The sequence below is a fragment of the Acipenser ruthenus genome, chromosome 7 (assembly GCF_902713425.1).
Source record: "Acipenser ruthenus chromosome 7, fAciRut3.2 maternal haplotype, whole genome shotgun sequence".
Classification (NCBI taxonomy): domain Eukaryota; kingdom Metazoa; phylum Chordata; class Actinopteri; order Acipenseriformes; family Acipenseridae; genus Acipenser; species Acipenser ruthenus.
The window spans coordinates 60,098,532-60,116,184 of NC_081195.1; the positions used below are offsets into that span (position 1 = coordinate 60,098,532).

Below are 17,653 nucleotides of genomic sequence, written 5' to 3' on the forward strand. Positions count from 1 at the left end.
TTATTTATCCCAGAATCTCATCAAGCAGCTTCTTGAAGGATCCCAGGGTGTCAGCTTCAACAACATTACTGGGGAGTTGGTCATTAGCTGTTTGTTATTAAATGCTTGTGGTTTTTTCCTCTTTCCAGTTGACAGTTGTGGGTGTCTGTGTGTCAGTGTGTGAAAAAGAGCTCAATCAGTCGTCCAGAAGATGTTATGTAACCACCCTCTTCAACTTCCAAACAATTGGAAAACTGTCATGGTCAATGGCTCCTGATGCAAACTTCTGATTTCTGACTCCATTAAAAAAAAAAAAAAAAAAAACATACATACCCACTGATGTGACTTAAAACGTGAGTATCGATGTTTCTTAAGAAACTGCACAGACGCCATTTCTTAATCAGTGTTAACCAGTCAGGTTGCAGGGAAACCAGTCCAAGTATAGAACCGATTACCAGTTGTTACATCTTTTACATGACATTAAATACCCTTCTGCATAGGTGTCTCTCTCCTCCTCTTTCTCTGACACTTAACCAATAGAAAAGGTACAACACATTATTCTGTTACCATATATTTAATTTTGTGTGTGTGTGTGTGTGTGTGTGTGTGTGTGTGTGTGTGTGTGTGTGTGTCTGTGTGTGTAATCTAGTGTGACGACCTCTGAACTCAGTGCATTCTTCAGACCCCTGGTGGTGCCCCAAAAAGGTCCATACATCTGGTTTTTGTCATCTTCCTTGTTCCTATCTCCCCGTTTTGCCTGAGACCCTTTGAGTCCAGTGGCATTATCTCTTATTCTCCCTGTGAACCTTTGGGTCCAACGGCAGTCCCTGGGAGCCTTTTAGCTCCTTTATGCTTTGTATTCCCAAAAGTCTTAGAGCCTGGCCCCTTCTGGTCCACAGCATTGTTATCTTGTTAAATTGCAGTCAATGTTGGACAAGAAGCTTGTAGACGCAAGGTCTCTTATCAATTGTTAGCAGTAAATGCAATTTGAACCAAACAGTCTGCTATCTGCAATATTAGTCTCTTTTCAGAAAAGAACACCAGTATAGCTCTGCCAGTCCACATGCGTAGCAAACTGCTAATCAGTTCTCAATCCATGTTTTCCAACACCCACCAAAAAATACTTTTTTTCATGATCATATTTAAATTATTATTATTATAGAACTTTGGCTGAACTATCACAATACACAAATATTGCATCTGCTTTTATTCTGATATTAAAATGTTCACTGTTCAACACGGTGTGCTTCCAAATGGACCTGCAGAGTGACCTCCGCATGTTCGTTATTGCAATTGTCAAGACATAGAAGAGCTATTTACAGTTCAAGTCACTGCATTATACATGGCTTGCAGGCTTTTTATTGTCTGTTTTGTTGGTCAAGTGACTTTTGATTCACCATGTATTAATAATATATTTGATATTTTCCTTAAAATTAAACAGAATGTAGTATCTTCTTAAATGCATTTCTAGCAGTGTTTCACACCAAGCCTCTGGGACATGTTCTAGGGTTTTAATGTAGTCATTATCCTGAAGCGCTGAGGTTTTAAACTTCCATTTATGATACCTGGAGCATAAAACTAGCAGGAGCCAAACAGATTTGTGGAAGTCATTTTCTTAGTTTTCAACTCAAGATCACCCTTACTGATTGGGTTTTTTTCTGTTGTTTTGCCTGTTTTCTTCTGCTTCTGGGTCGGAAATGATGTGATATTAACACACATTCTTCATGGAAATGTATGCATTTTAGAATACCTAAACCCAAATTGCATTCATTGTTTTTAATTGTTTGTATCTTGACCAGGTCTCTCTTGGTACCTGATAAAATAAAGGTTACATTAAATAAAATAAATATGTCTTATTTAAATAGTTTCTACTTTTGTTAGTAAAAAGGTTGTTGTTGTTATACCACTATCCTAACCTCTCTTGGCTTTGCTGATTTAACATTTAATACATTGGCAGGTTCAGTATGGCATGATCAATTGTTTCTCTTGTCATAGTGCTGCACCAGGTCATTAGTACCTTATGGAGTTCATTCAATCTCCCCTGACAGCTATCCTTGGTTTCATCAAAATAGCTTTGCATTTTAAGTGTTGTTGCCATTATTGGAATTACCCTAGTGTTCCTTCTATTGGCAAATGCTTGTGATGTACTGGTTTATTACGGTGAAGCATAAGCAAGGCATTGGGAGTCAAGTTAATTGATTTTTTCCCCCCATTAATTCCCTTTCAGGACAATGGGATACAAGAATAGATATGTGAAGGTCCCTGATGGCCACTTTTGGGTTGAGGGAGATCATCATGGATGCAGTTTTGACAGTAACAATTTTGGACCAGTAAGTAACTTTTATTGTTTTAACTGTGTTTGTTATATATAGTAGTGCAGTTATCACTAATGCACAGTTTCTATATTGTGATATCCATGGATAATAATAGGACATTTTAAGAGCTAAGTTCAATTGCAGTGTTCAACTTCTCTTGTCTGGTACATTAGACCACACATTTGGCCATTCCACTTTTCCACTTAAAAACACAACTGAATAATTCAAATTGCATAATACAAAATACAATTTAAGAACGTGAAAAAAAAACATTTGGCCAACAAACTATCATATCTTATATTGTTTTCTTCATCTTTATTTATTTTCCATTTTTACATCTCTAATTTATAAACAAGGTTGCACCAACAGCTACCACTCACCACTCAGATTTCCTAAACGTTATTGAAATACTCTTTCTTCTTTCTTCATTGAACATACTGAATGATTTCGGCTCAATTAGCTTGACTGTAATAATGATTTGATTTCAGTAGGCAATGCAGTTTTCATTTTTCATTGCTACAGGCTTAACCCAACAATGTGTGTAGTGTGAACTGATGCTTACCTCAATTAAAATCTGAAATGCAACCCTCCAAGAAAATGTTTAAAAAAACTGAAAAAAGACTCCTGTGTTCACAAACCACTTATTTAGTCACTAACAATTAAATGTGGATACATTCATGTATTTGGAGCTGATATACAGTAAGAAGTATATACAAATATAAACATATACGTTTTGTTAATGATCCATTTCAATCTCATATCCAAATAAGCAGGACACATTGTCCCCAAACTCTGATTAGCAAAATGTCCCAAACCTTGAGCAAATTCAGAAAACCCTGATATAAAATACTGATCCTATTTAAGGATTGTACACAAATCAAAAAGTAAATAATTATTTGCAATTGATCATTTATGCATGTTATTCATGACCATTATTTAACACAACCACAGACTGTAACAATTGAATTGGTTCCAATATGAACAAGGCATTCAAAAACAATGTTCTTAAATTTTAATGTCATACTTTAAGGTCAAAACAACTGTGTTCCTTAGTTCAAAAATATTAAAAATAGTCCAGTCGTTAGTATTGGTATGTTTTGTGCTTTAGTATATTAGTTCATACTTTACAAATGTAATTTCATACTTTGTCTATGACCCTTTAATGGTTTTATACGGGGAATAGAGATCCCATAGTATAACAATACAGGTAAATACAGTACTTGCTGGTCTGAAGCTAGTGTGAATGGCCTAAAACATTTTTTTAAAGGTCACATTTAATTCAAAGCCTTTCCCAGTTATAGGGACAGCTTTACTCAAATAGTTAGGCTTTTTAAATCAAACTTCAACCATGCCACAAAAGTAGAACACTATAGACAACAGGTAACTCTAAAAAATAGAAAAAAAAGTAAGGTTTCATTATCTGCATTATTAAATGATGAATAAAGCTCAAATGAGAAAGTTAAAATGATTAATAAACATCTGTAACAAACTTTTATGAAAACACTAGATGGTGACAAGGACATTGGTGTTAAATAAAGAAAGAAATAAAACTGCAATAAACAGAATAAGATGTTTAGAGTTGTGTTTTAGTCATACAAGAGGTTTTCTGGTAAAAATAGCGAATGTAATTTGGCAAAATAGCATTTACTGTCAATCATGAGATAGAAGAAAAGCCCAGATGACAGCAAAATCCCTCAACTATTTGCATGGCAGCGGTTTAACAAAGCAAGCTATCAAAAAAAACCAAAAAAAAAAAAAAAAACGGTTGTTGAATGTGTCCAAATATCTGATGAGTTGAATATACCTTTTATACTTTTTGTGTTGTTTAAAAGCTTTCTACCAACAGCTGCTAACAAAATGGAAGGTCAGGACCAAGCCAAGATGTGGTTTTATGGAAATTTAAGTAGTATGACATGCATTTAGTCGTCTTATGGCATGCACTAGAGGCTATAAAGGAAGTTACTGTCGACGTGTTTTGTCTGATGAATAATAAAATGTTGCCATCTCCTCTGGTAGGCCCTTATAGATTCTCTATATTTCAGTAACAATTGTTTTTAAGCTATGAACTTTTACTACTTTTGATTACAGCACTTCTCTTATTATGTCTTCATTAGTTATATATTAAAAAAACAAACTCTGAGATCTGATTCTAATTCCATCTTTCATGCCCCTTTAAACAAGGTACTCTATTTCAGGAACAAGGTAGATCGCCTGCTTTTTATAGATATCCTCCCACTATTGCGGTACAGTGAGCTGATGATAATCACATAGCAGCTTTCTTTTAAATGGCAATAACTTGTACACTAACTGTAGATGCCAGTCCATTTCCCACTCAAAACAGCTTGATCTTACACATATTGGGTTAGCTGATCAAATGGATACATTGACCTTAAGGGCCATGGAGCTTGTTCTTTCTCACCACTCTTGGTAAGGTCCTGGATTCAGTGAACAAAAAAAAAGATGTGAAATTATACAAACAATGAAACAACATCTATCCTTCATAGCAAATATTACAAACACATTTTTTGGCAAGTTTTCCCCTTCCTGTTATATCAGTACAAGTGAAACAAAAGAGAAACTAACTGATATTAATCATGTGTAGAATATGTTATTACAATAAATATAATTTTACAAGAATCGTATCTATTTCACGAAGAAAAATAATATATGACAATATAAGAGACGGCTTTATTATATTGTATTGAACTAATGTGGGGTGTATATTCTAATTGCTTTGGTATTTATATAAGACTACTGTGAATTTATTACCAAGCAATGGCATATGTTATTTAAGAATGTTTGGCAGGGTCCTTCTGAGATTAAAATGAGCAAATAATCCAGACATTTTCGACTCATTCATGTTTTGAATATGTGTTACTGTAGCTGATGTTTTCCCCTGTGGGTTTCCAAGCTTTTTTACAGCTTTTTTTTAATCCATTAAGACCCTGAATGTGCTGTTCAGAGTCATTTGACACGCTCGTATCACTAGAATATTGATTTACCCATTTAAACCACCATTTGGATTTATTTTAAGGAAGCTATAGTAACTTTTTATTGTGTGTCAGTTCATTGAACTATTACATTACATAGATCCATTAACCAGACCATTTTGGTGTTTGCTGAATAAATAAAAGCAGAGTGCAGAGTTCACGTTGATGTGTGTGTGGCACACACAGGGAGGCTGTGTGGTCCAGTGGTTAAAGAAAAGGGCTTGTAACCAGGTGGTCCCCGGTTCAAATCCCACCTCAGCCACTGACTCATTGTGTGACCCTGAGCAAGTCACTTAACCTCCTTGTGCTCCGTCTTTCGGGTGAGACGTAGTTGTAAGTGACTCAGCAGCTGATGCATAGTTCACACACCCTAGTCTCTGTAAGTCGCCTTGTATAAAGGCGTCTGCAAAATAAACAAATAATAATGACAAAGCTGGTAATAGGGATAAACCAGATGACCTGAACAAAAATGGAAAGGACTTTAAGATGGGAATTGAATATGGAAGTTGTTTCACCTTTAATAGAACTACCATAGGATCTATTTGCAAAAATGAACTTGTCTATTGCCACATCCTTTTTTTCCCCCATGTGTATCAACTGCATAGCAGGTGTTGGCAAAGATGGTCTTGCCAGTCAAGTCCAACCAGTTATTTTTCCCATTTCATTATTTAATAACATCTATTAAACCTGACGGGATGCTGGGAATGGCTGATTCAAAGTTTTGAGAGCCGACAAAAACAGATTTTTTGCCTTAACCCATTCCTGCCTAAATAGAATGATCATATGCGTGCATGAATAAAGCAACTCTGTGTTTTCGAGCTTGTAGTTTGGCAACCTTAAATCAGAAATGAAAACCCAATATAAAGGCCTTAAGTAGCTGTTTCCATTGATATAATGTATTTTGTTGTGGAATGTGTTCATTTTATTTGTTTTATATATATATATATAAGCCGCCCCCCCAAAAATGTAATACAAAAATGATGATAATAAGTCATATTTTTTAAAAAACTGCCAATTTCAACCCCTTAAAAGTTAAATATGAGGATGTTACAGTTGCAAAATTGTATGAGGATTTCAAAAAATAAAAATCTGATTTCAAATATCTTCCTCCATTGAGAAACTACAAGATTGGGTCCAAGCCATGGTCTGTATAACAAAATCCCCGAAAACGGCCCTGTTTTCAACACTGTCAGCTATTTTATGGAAGTAGTCCAGACTAAGCAAAATATCCAAAGTACATTGCCAAATCGTATGAAATGTATGAATACATATAAATACGAAATGCAGTTGTTTTTATTAAATTATTCAATAATTTTGCATTATGAAGAGAAATCATATTTATATATAGGTTATAGAATTCAATATAAGCACAAACAGCAACAAAAAAAAGATCTGTAAATGGTGACAAAGCATTAAACCTATAAACTATATTGGGGTACTGCAATAAATGTGGCCACCAATGTAAGCAAATAAACAAACAAATAAATAAATAAGTGGTGTAGTGTGGTGTATTTACCGTCAGGTACAAGCCTGCTCTAGATCTTGAACATTTCTACTTCAAAATACGCACTGGTAGACGCGTTTCCTGTGTGATGTTTTTGTAGTAAAAATTGGCATGTAGGGATATATATTTTGTGTTCCTAATTCCTAGCCTTATTCAATGACAAGGCTCAGAAAGACACCGAAATTAGAGCGGTCTGGGGTGTTAGGGTTAAGTGGGATCTGTGTCATGTAAGGTAGACTCCCTTGTCATAAAAAACAGTAAAAGACATCCGTCAGATTCTACCATATTGAAAATCTAGATTGTCAAACCTTTACTAGGGTTCAGTTGGGGAAAAAAGAGACAAATTGCTGAATGAGACTCAAAGAAACAGTTCCTTGTTGCATGAAATGCAGTAATACATCCCAATTCAAAGTAGACTTGCATAATTCTCAGTGGACCAAATGTGCTCATTTGTAATCTATTCCCCCAGCTCTTGCCCTGCTAGTAGGATTTGTGACTGCTAAATTTAGGAGGCTCCATATTTATTCCCCTTTTATTTCTGGGGCATTAGTTCATCCTTCAAGATAACAAACCTGTTCTACCTCTTTTCACTGTATTTTTATTGCAATGCTTTAGTAACAGATTAAAGAAAGCACTGATAGTTGTGCAATATATAATGCAGATATAAGCTACAATAAAGGTAAAACAAAACATCTATGTATGTTTTGTAAAGCAATCATTAAAATAGTCATGGACAGTATTGTACTTTAGCTTCAGTCACCATAACAAATTCTTGTAAACAAAGCTGACTTTGTTACCTTTCCAACACCTTTCACATTTACTCTGGAGAGATGCTATGAATATGATATTATAAACAAGCTGCTGATAATGATAAAGTAAAGTAATGAAGTCTTATTTATTTATTATTTTTTGCGATTTCTTGTTACTGTAAACGCTACTGTGCATACACAACTGTTAAATCCTGTGCATTGTTAAACCAATCGGCAATGATGTGTGTTCTGTCCCCCTACCATTATCAAGGGTTCTGCAAATTAGCAAATCAGTCCAACAAGTTGTTAATAAATGGTTTTTTGTAGCAAAATAGAAGCTGCTACATTTCTTTTTGGTTTTGATTATGGAATGCGTTTTGTAAAGAAAAGAAGCAGCAGTGCGTTGCACTGGAAAGCATTTATGCCTGATTTCAATCCCATTGGGCATGTCTGTGAGAAAAAAGGACAGCCACATTAAAAGCTCCAAGGACAACCCTAAATCTCTTATAACTCAGCCAATATAGTGTGTCTGGGCTTGGAGCCTGTGTGAAATGTATCTCCTTTATGTCTGTTTTTTTAAATTGTGTCAGTGTTTTCTCACAATTGAGTTTCAGTTAGAAGAAAAAGATGGAATGTCAATTTGTGCCCTGGTCTGAGAGGGATTCTTTGTTCTACTGTGGAAGTTCCATTGCATTACCATTGTGTTGCAGTATTAGTCTCAGATTTTTAAGTCTGTCTTGTTCCACTTGACCAGATAAGCATTTTGTCAGTAGAAATACATCATAAAACAATATCAAAACATAAAAAGATGTCAGACTGGAGAGGAGGGCTACAGTGGAAAATTATTGACCTGATGGAAGACTATTGTTATCAACAGGGGGCTGTAATGCCCAAAGCCGCAGGAGGTAAAAATAGTCTTCCGGGGGGGGCATTTAATTTTTCACTATGGCTGAGTCTGCAATCAGACTGCTTCAGTTTATATCCCGGCCGTCATATTTATTTACATAGTCTAGTCAGAAAACAAACAGTGACATTTTAATCACCATTTTAGTGTTTGGAGCATCTTTCTTTTGTAGTATGTTTTGTAATTAATTTTCTGTTAAATCACAGAATCTGTGTTTAGCCATTTTCTCTTGTGAGTGCAGGGGAAAAGGGTGTTCCTTTGAAAAGGGGCGGGACTGACAGTGATGTGAACCAATCGCATGACAGACGGATACTATATCCCGGTGGTGTAAGGATGTCAGGGCAATAGTTGAATCTATTTTTGCTCCGATGGTGAGGTTTTAACCAATCACAGGCCAGGATTTCCAACCACTGATTATATATATATATATATATATATATATATATATATATATATATATATATATATATATATATACATACACACACAGTTGTAGTCAAAAGTTTACATACCCCAATGGAAATGTATAATTTCTAGAAATTTCTCGAAAACAAATAATTTTAGGAAAAATCTTTTGTAGCAAAAGTTTTGCTTTTGTGGATGAGGAAAAAGAGTTAAAAGAAATAGATATCTCTAATTATTACTATTTTTTTTTGCAAAACTCCAAAAATGCTAATTCAGAAGTATTCATACCCTTTGATGCTATGATAGTATTGTCTACACAGTGCTAGACATTTCAATATGATAATGCAGAACCTAATTATAGAAAAGTCTAGAAAATGCTGGATTGTAGGTGAACATTCTTAGAGAGTGGAAAAGGGTTAGGTATAGGATGATTGCTGTCATTACCAAAAAATCATTATGGGAAGAAGTAAAGAGCTATCTGAAGACCTTAGGCAGAACATTATTTGTTGTCATAAAACTGGAGAAGGATACAAGAAGATTTCCAAGCATCTGAGTATTCCAATTTCAACTATTGTTTCTATTATCAAGAAGTACAAGACTCATGGTACTGTCACAACACTTCCTCGGTCTGGAAAAAAGAAGGTTCTTTCACCAAGAACAAGCAGAAGAATTGTGAGGAAGGTTAATAACAATCCGAGATTGACTGCCAAAGATATTCAAAGTGAATTGGCTGCAAGTGGGACTGGGGTTTCCATTTCAACCATAGGTCGAGTATTGCATAGTGAAGTTCTCAATTGTCGCAGGCCAAGGAAAAAGCCACTCTTAGGAAAATGTCACAAAGACAATCGCTTAAAGTTTGCAAAACGGCATTTGAATGATGGATATGAGTTTGTTCAAAGGTTTTGTGGAGTGATGAAACAAAAACCAAGCTATTTGGTCATGCTGATAGTCATTAGGTTTGGAGAAAGTCTGGTGAGGCGTACAAAGAAAAGAACACCATACCTACTGTCAAGCATGGAGGTGGTAATATCTTTCTATGGGTCTGTTTTTCCTCTAATGGCACAGGAAATTTAGTTCCAATACATGGTAAAATGGATTCCATAGCACACCAAAAGATATTGGCCAATTATCTGAAACCCTCCGCTACAAAACTTGGTTTAAAGCGCAACTGGACGTTCCATCACGACAACGATCCAAAGCACACATCAAAATCTACTCCAGAATGGTTAAAGAAAAATACAATCAAGGTTCTGGAATGGCCTAGTCAAAGTCCCGATCTAAATCCGATTGAGAATCTTTGGTATGAGTTGAAGAAGGCTGTGCACAAGAGAAGTCCTCGGAATTTGAATGAACTGGAACAATTTTGCATTTAAGAATAGTCAAAAATCACTAAAGAATCATGCCAAATGCTCATTGACAAATATCCTAATAATTTAAAATAGGTTATTATTGTTAAAGCTGCCTCAACTAGCTATTAATTTCATTCCTTGTAAGGGTATGAATACTTTTGAATTAGCATGTTTGGAGTTTTGTAAAAAAAAAAAAAAATAAAAAAAATGCTGAAATAAATAACTGTAGACATCTATTTCTTTTAACTTTTTTTTTCTTGTAGACAAAGGGTTTAAATGATAAGTGCTGAAAAAGAACAAATTTATTGCACTGTGTTTACTTGTCTTTCTAAACAGCTGAAGAAGGGCTTTTGTCCAAAACACCCTAAAATAAAATATGTTTTAATCATTTAAAGTTTTATGTTTATTATTCTTTTTTCTATTTCAATTTTTTTCATGTGCAATCTGCCATCTCCATATGATTGCATAGTTTTTAAACCATGTGCTGACCTCAGAGACAGTTTAAAGATAAACTGATCGAATGATTTCCATCTGCCCTCATTTTATTTTGTCTCAGAAAAATAAACAATAACAATACAAATTGGAAGGTTCCAGTTTTTATTCAAACAGGTCGTTTTATTTTGAGTTACATATTTTTCTTTTTAGTTACCTCTCATATAGTGGAGTTTAGATTTTATTTAGTTTCAGTTTATTCCTTGGAAAGAAGAATCACCTTTAGTCTGTTTGATTTCCCAATCGGGTAATGTGTAAAGCTCATTTATTGCTAGACTAAGTGAAAGGAATTAGAACCACGTTACTTACTCCCTCCTCAGATGTGTTAATGTATATATTTTTTAATCCTTTAGGCAGACTGTACATGTTTAATGTTACTGTATATAAAATGTGTAATCTGTCCACTATTTGCATGGTGGTTAAATTTTTGAAATACATATTCCAAAAGGTCTTTTGTATGTACAGCACAAGCCTTCTACAGTTAGATTGTGATCTGTAATCTTTGAGAGAGTAACATTTCTACTAGAAAATAGTAATGTCATGTGTACATACTGTTGTAAAAAAAATGAAATAAAAAAGGATACAACTTATTTTGTATTTAATCAGTGTATTTACATTTTAAACTTGACTTCTCTTTTATTAATTTTTTTTTACAACATATTAATATTGTTCCCAGAACGTTTTCCTATTTTTTCCAGATTTTTTTTTTAAAATGCTAGTTTGACATACTGAAATATGTCAAACTTTCCCATTCCTGCACAATTGGAATTGGAAAAGTGCTTCTCTAGATATATATTCTAAAGTGACTTGTCTGTATGCCTGTCTCCACTGCCTATCACTAGAATCTACTGTATGATCCATTAGTTATGTTACTGTCATTTCTGTGTTCGTGGGCATCCATCACTTGTATTATTTAATATAGTATCTGTCCCTGTTTGCATATAGTGCTGGGGGGGGGGGGGGGGGGGCTGTTTCCATTCGGCTGAACATGCATCAGTTTCATTAAATACAGTATATTAGTATACTGGGCTCCATTTGTGCACATTGGATTGGAGATACATATGTATCCATTTGGATGAACCCATTTTCAATTAAGAAATGTTAGAATTGAAGCAAGGGGAATGTAATATTACCGTATACATACTATTAGTATATGGTCTTGCTTGAATAAACAGTGATATATATATATATATATATATATATATATATATATATATATATATTTATATATTTATATATATATATATATATATATATATATATATATATATATATATATATATATATATATATAAACTGGGGATTTGCGAATTGCCCGGGCAAAATCCAAAGTGAATCACAAAGATCTTTCATTCCGGGTTTTGCCTGGGCAGATCTATTAGAGCCCAACAATCTCCGGTCAAAGACGAAATTAATCTCAAAGATCTTTCATTTTATGTTTTCAAGGAAGTTTGTTTGACCCGCCTACCTGAGTAGTGTCATTCATTCACTCACTCACTCATCTCATTCATAAACTACACAGGGGGCTCGATTCTGATGAAACGAGTGCAATAGCAGATCAGTGGTTAAAGTCAAACACGTCGTGAGCTAATTTTGCTCCACTCCACTGTTCATAGCTTTGCTCCAAAATACTGTTTTCTAAAGCCTTTTTTTAACTTGCTCCACTTGCGCCTTTGTTCCTGTGCATCTCATTATATCAGTGCACCTGTTGCAGAGATCCAGTTTTCAATCTGGAAAGAGCAAAAGACTAAATTTAGCTACGATTTTAGACCTGTTTTATGGTGGTGTAAAATGAGGAGCAAGCTATAAAACAGGAGTATCAATGTAAATCTGTTTGGACTGACCATCATGGCTTTATAATCAATCCATAAATCACAAATTGCACTTTTTAAATGCTTTAATTTAATTTCACCATTTCTGAAATCAGCTACTACATGATGTTAGAGGGAAGCTGCGATGTTTTGTTTAAACATGGACATCTCTGAAATGTGACATTTGCAAATGAAATAACGGAATTATTGAATAATAATTATTATTCGGCCCTTTTGTTCAGTATACTGAACATTTTTCATTTGAAATTGCAGTCAGCCAGAGAGCCAGGATGTTAAAAATACTGGACGTTCAATATTTCGAGGTCCCAAATATTAGTCTTATATTTTGTATGTTTTCACTTTTAATTATACCGGTATTTAAAAAAAATGACAATTAATAAAAGAAAGACTGCATTTGGCTTTAAACCCCTTGTATGGTCACATACATGTTACCTTAACATACTGGTTGTTAAAAATAACCATTAAACTGCAAACTGGGACTTACACAAAGAATTAGAGAGGTCGATCTTTTCAAAAAGCTGAATTAATTGAAGTGTTTTTCCTTTCCAATGCTTTTTTTTTTTTTTTTTTTTTTGGCTTTCAACTGATTTTCATTAATATAGCTGTTTGCTCGTTTGGCAGAGCAAAGAGAATTTAAAAGGCTGTGTCCTTCATTGCCATAGGAATGAACAGATGATTATTGATCGTGTGCCAGAGAAAAACCAGGCATGACAGCATAGTAGCGTAACAGAGCAGAATCTTCGGCCTGTAAAAGTGAACGAATAGGGGTTTATGGTTTTTGGATTTTTTTTTTATTTTTGCTGTTTTAGGGTTAATTTTTAAAAAAAAATGTATTTAGGGTAATAGTATGTCCTATTTTGTAATACTTTGAACAGATGAGAACATCAGAAGTTTTTCATTTCAACATACTTTTGTTTATACATATATTAAAAAGGGAAAGTATTATTTTAATTGTTTAAGAAAACATCCCTGTTTTTCATTGGTTACAAAACAATGAGTAAGTAGCTTTTTATATTCTTTTTTTTATTTTTTACATTCCCCTTACAGTCCCAGAACTTACAGTAGGTTTACCCAGACAAACTAAAAGCAGCTTAAACAAGGTAAAGACAGATTTATAGAGATAATATTTCAATCTTGCAGCAATAGAACCGGTGTGGTATTATTTTATGGTATGCGCTAGAACGTGGTACACCGTGTTCTGTGCTTGCCCAGGCATGTGCAAATGATTGTAGCTCAAAAAACAAGGAAATGACCATCTGAATGGGGTACGAGGTACTGAGTTTGGCCCTTAAAGTTATTTTTAATATTTTTTTTTTCTCACAATTCAGCAAATATATGTGATTTTAACTGATGGCCAACAAATTGAGATATCTAAAATTGTAAACATATACACTTTTGTGGGTGAACAACGGTTTGTCTTGTTCGTAGTGACTTGTGCAGTAGTCAATCACAGCCTTGGCAGCATACCATTTTCCGACGTTAAACAGGTATGCGTACCACATTCTGACAACATACCCTTCTGACCCTACACCGGAACCACTCAGAATGATGGCAAACATCATAAAATAGTAAGGTGTAAAATAAATCCATACTTATTATATAATAAAGGGATCTGAAGGTAAATACCGTTGCCAAAGACTGTTTTTGAGTAAAATGAGGTCCAGCTGTGAGGGTAGAAATTGAGCTTTATCAGGTAGATCCCTCAAATCAGAACCACTGTATATGAACAGGTTAAGCCATTATAAAACATGCTGCATAAAGAAAGACATCCTTGTAACTCTGTATTCACATCAATCTGCTCCACAATAAAAGCGGTGAGCACAATTCTATAGTTTGATTAGACAAATTACTGGTATGGCCTTGATTTAATCAAAAAATCTAGTGCCCTTTATGACCTGTGTTATTTCTAATGCAACATTTAATCTAATTTTCATGAAGGGCAGTATATGTGTTTTCAATTTAGGGTTTATCAGTTTTTCTACCACAGGGGTTTTACAGGAGGTATGTCTGGAGGTTTGATTGAATGTAACTATGGAACTATGGAAAGGGTCCCCAGTGTCTCATCTAGTTAAAACACTAGCTTTTCAACAATAAGAGTTGGTAGTGGATAGCGGGTTCAGAGATTTGATTGGTTCGTCTTTCCAGGATTGTCAAACTCTGCACATGCCCAGTGCTTATCTGGTTGTAATAAAGATAGAGAGTACAGAACCAATCAGGGGAGGAACCACTCAGCAGATGTCCTGATATATACATCAGCACAGTTTTTCAGCATTATATAAGTAATAGAATATATGGTTGATTTTTTGAGTGTATTCAAGATAATGCCGATCACAAGAGCCTGTGCAGTATCATTTGTGGAAAGCCCAAATCATAATTTTATAACTTGCCCGACTCCTCTTGCTCCACCTCTTCACTTATGTCTGTATTTGCCATATTTATAACACTCAGATAATCACTGGACTTGTGCAAAGTATAACTTGGACAGAATCCTTGGAAAGATTGTAGCTAAGACGAAACCATCTAAACCTTAATTGTTACTAATTCTTACGTGCAGCCAGGTGTAGTCATGGGAGGAGTCAGGAACCAAGTTAGAATATATATTAATACTCAGTGGCAACTTTATTAGGACCATCCATCCATTTGCCTGTGTGCTACTGAATGTTGCTGATGATCAAGTTCACCACACAATGCTGAACGTCTACCCAGATGGACACACTTCCATGATGATAATGCAACTATCCAGTGAGTGTATAACAACTGTTTAGCTTTATTGTGTATATATGTATCAATATGATTTGAAACATCTGTAGATCCTTCCTGGAGGATATGTGGACTTTTTCAGCTGTCAAGTTGAAATGTATTCCTCTGCAACAAGACATGAAATAAATGTCCCAGAAAAACCACATACCCTCCAGGTCACTTTTTATTATTGTTGCACATCTATTACACAAAATGCTTTCAGTGCTCCACTGGGACCCTGGCAAAACTGAAAGCAATGTGTGAGATATTTGCTAAAAGAACTGTCAGATAATATATCACAAAACAAATACCACACTATAAATTTTCAAGTGATACTTTCAGTACATCAGTAAGTGTATATCTTGCCTATGATTTACAGCAGCCGTGCATAAAGCCAAAGGACTTGAGCATGACCAAGCGATGGAAATTATACCTTGAGGATTTTACCCTTACTCCTACTTACCCCTACTAGGAGCTGGTAATCTCAATTAACTGAGGGATATATATATATATATATATATATATATATATATATATATATATATATATATATATATATATATATTAAAAAAGAATAAACTTCCAAAACTGGGGAATATGGCAGAAAGGTTAAAGTTATTGAAACAAAATACAATAACTTTATTTAAGACGCTATGCTACTAAGTTCAGAAAATGACATCCCATCTTTTTTAAAAGTGTTGTTTATTTTCAAATCTCAAACCATATTTATACATTGTATTCATGTAGGAGTTATGTTATCAAATTAAAGGAAAGATTTAACTGACTTTGCCTACTCTAGTTAGGCCCATTTTTCTATACCTATAGTAATTGGAATTACTAAGAAACAGTTGAGGAAAGCAGCTCCATATGGACCACACCATATATATGTTTGTCCTTAAAGCCCAAGATAGTACCCATAGTGTGACTTTTGAGATATTCTGCTTCATTTTCGCTATAGGAAATGTTATATGGTCAGCAGTGAGTTCTGGGCTTGTTTCCAGTTTAGGATGAAAGACTTGAAGCACTGACTCATTCTTGGCAGAGAAAAACATGCAAGGATAAAGTGTATATTCTCTAGTAATCTTAAGCCCCTTTCAAACTGGCATGCCCTACCCGGGTCAGGACCCGGTGTCATGCGGGTCTTCTATGAGATTTCACATTGCTTTTGATAAGGCAGGGTTGACCTGGGTGACAGACGCAAGTAAACAATGCGAGTATCAATGCCCCGGAAGCAGCTTGTTATAAATGCTTCCATCCAAGCTTCTCTGGATTGAACCGTCGGCCCAAATGTTGATAAGAGCAAACGTTTCTTCATCTCTGCTGCAGTCTGGCTCATGGTGTGTCTCAACCGGGTAGCAGTGCCAGTGTGAAAGGGGCTTTAGAATTCAATAACACCAAATGCCCTTATCTGTGGCACTATATCTACTACTACAAAGGCCCCCCACCATCCGAAAACCACTTTGATATTCACACTGAACATAAAGTTGCAAATAAATTGTTACCAATAAATTCTTATTCAGTTTGGTGATTTGATCAGGTGAAATTCCACAGGTTTGTATTTACATTTAATTGAGTCGGAGAATGTACGTTGTAAATAAAAGTGTCATCACGTAAATATTCCCTTTTTTTGCCTTGTAAGAAAGTGTTTATAAAGCACAAAGTGGTTGGGGTAGATGTAAGTATAGGCACAATGCAAATAATTGCAGATGCAAAATTCAAATTGCATTGTGGCCAGGCGTTTATTTTGCACTGCGCCCTATGTAAGCTTAAGAGCAATGCAAATCACTCAACACGCACAAATAATGATCCGCAATTATGATAATGAGGTCTCACTGAGCACATCCATTTAGCAGCTGCAGGTGACGAAGTTGAGAGTACAGGGAGCAGTAGGCGCTGTATGACATTTGTGGAGCACGAAAATACAAAGAAAAAAATATATCAGAGGAAGGGACTCAAAGTCTTTTTGGTGCACGGAAAATAAAATAAAAGTTTTCTTAGAAGGAGATGAGAATCCTTACGCTGAGGTCACTCAACTGAGTTGTTTGGAAAAGCCTCAGCCAATATCAGTTATGCTAGTAATCTTAGAAAATGATATGTATTGGCCTGCTCTTTTCAGCATAACATCCAGACATTTGCCTGGTACTGGAAAAGGTCAATTGGGCTATCCCTCCAGACAGTCCAACTGTGGTCTGAAAGGAACCAGAGGCTAAGTAGTGCAGAGAACACAGCACTTTCACATGTGCTGGGATAGCGGTCCCTAGATTGATGCTGGCATCCCAAACAAAGTAACCCTGGGATTGGATATGCAGGGTCTTCTTGTCTTGCCCTTCTCCTCTGAATGTGTTCCTCAACAAGAGCCAAGTGTCGCTGCATCAGGAAGTGTAACACAGCAGCC

General features: G+C 35.2%; 1 protein-coding gene across 2 annotated transcripts in view; it reads left to right on the top strand.

Annotated features, from left to right (window-relative positions):
* The window catches only part of immp2l (inner mitochondrial membrane peptidase subunit 2), a 234,301-nt gene that overhangs the window by 206,719 nt on the left and 9,929 nt on the right, over window positions 1–17,653 (top strand). For both annotated transcript variants that reach the window (XM_034026180.3, XM_034026179.3), the window contains one exon: window positions 2,207–2,309. In XM_034026180.3, coding sequence (XP_033882071.1) covers window positions 2,207–2,309 — 103 coding nt within the window. The remainder of the gene's footprint in view (window positions 1–2,206; window positions 2,310–17,653) is intronic.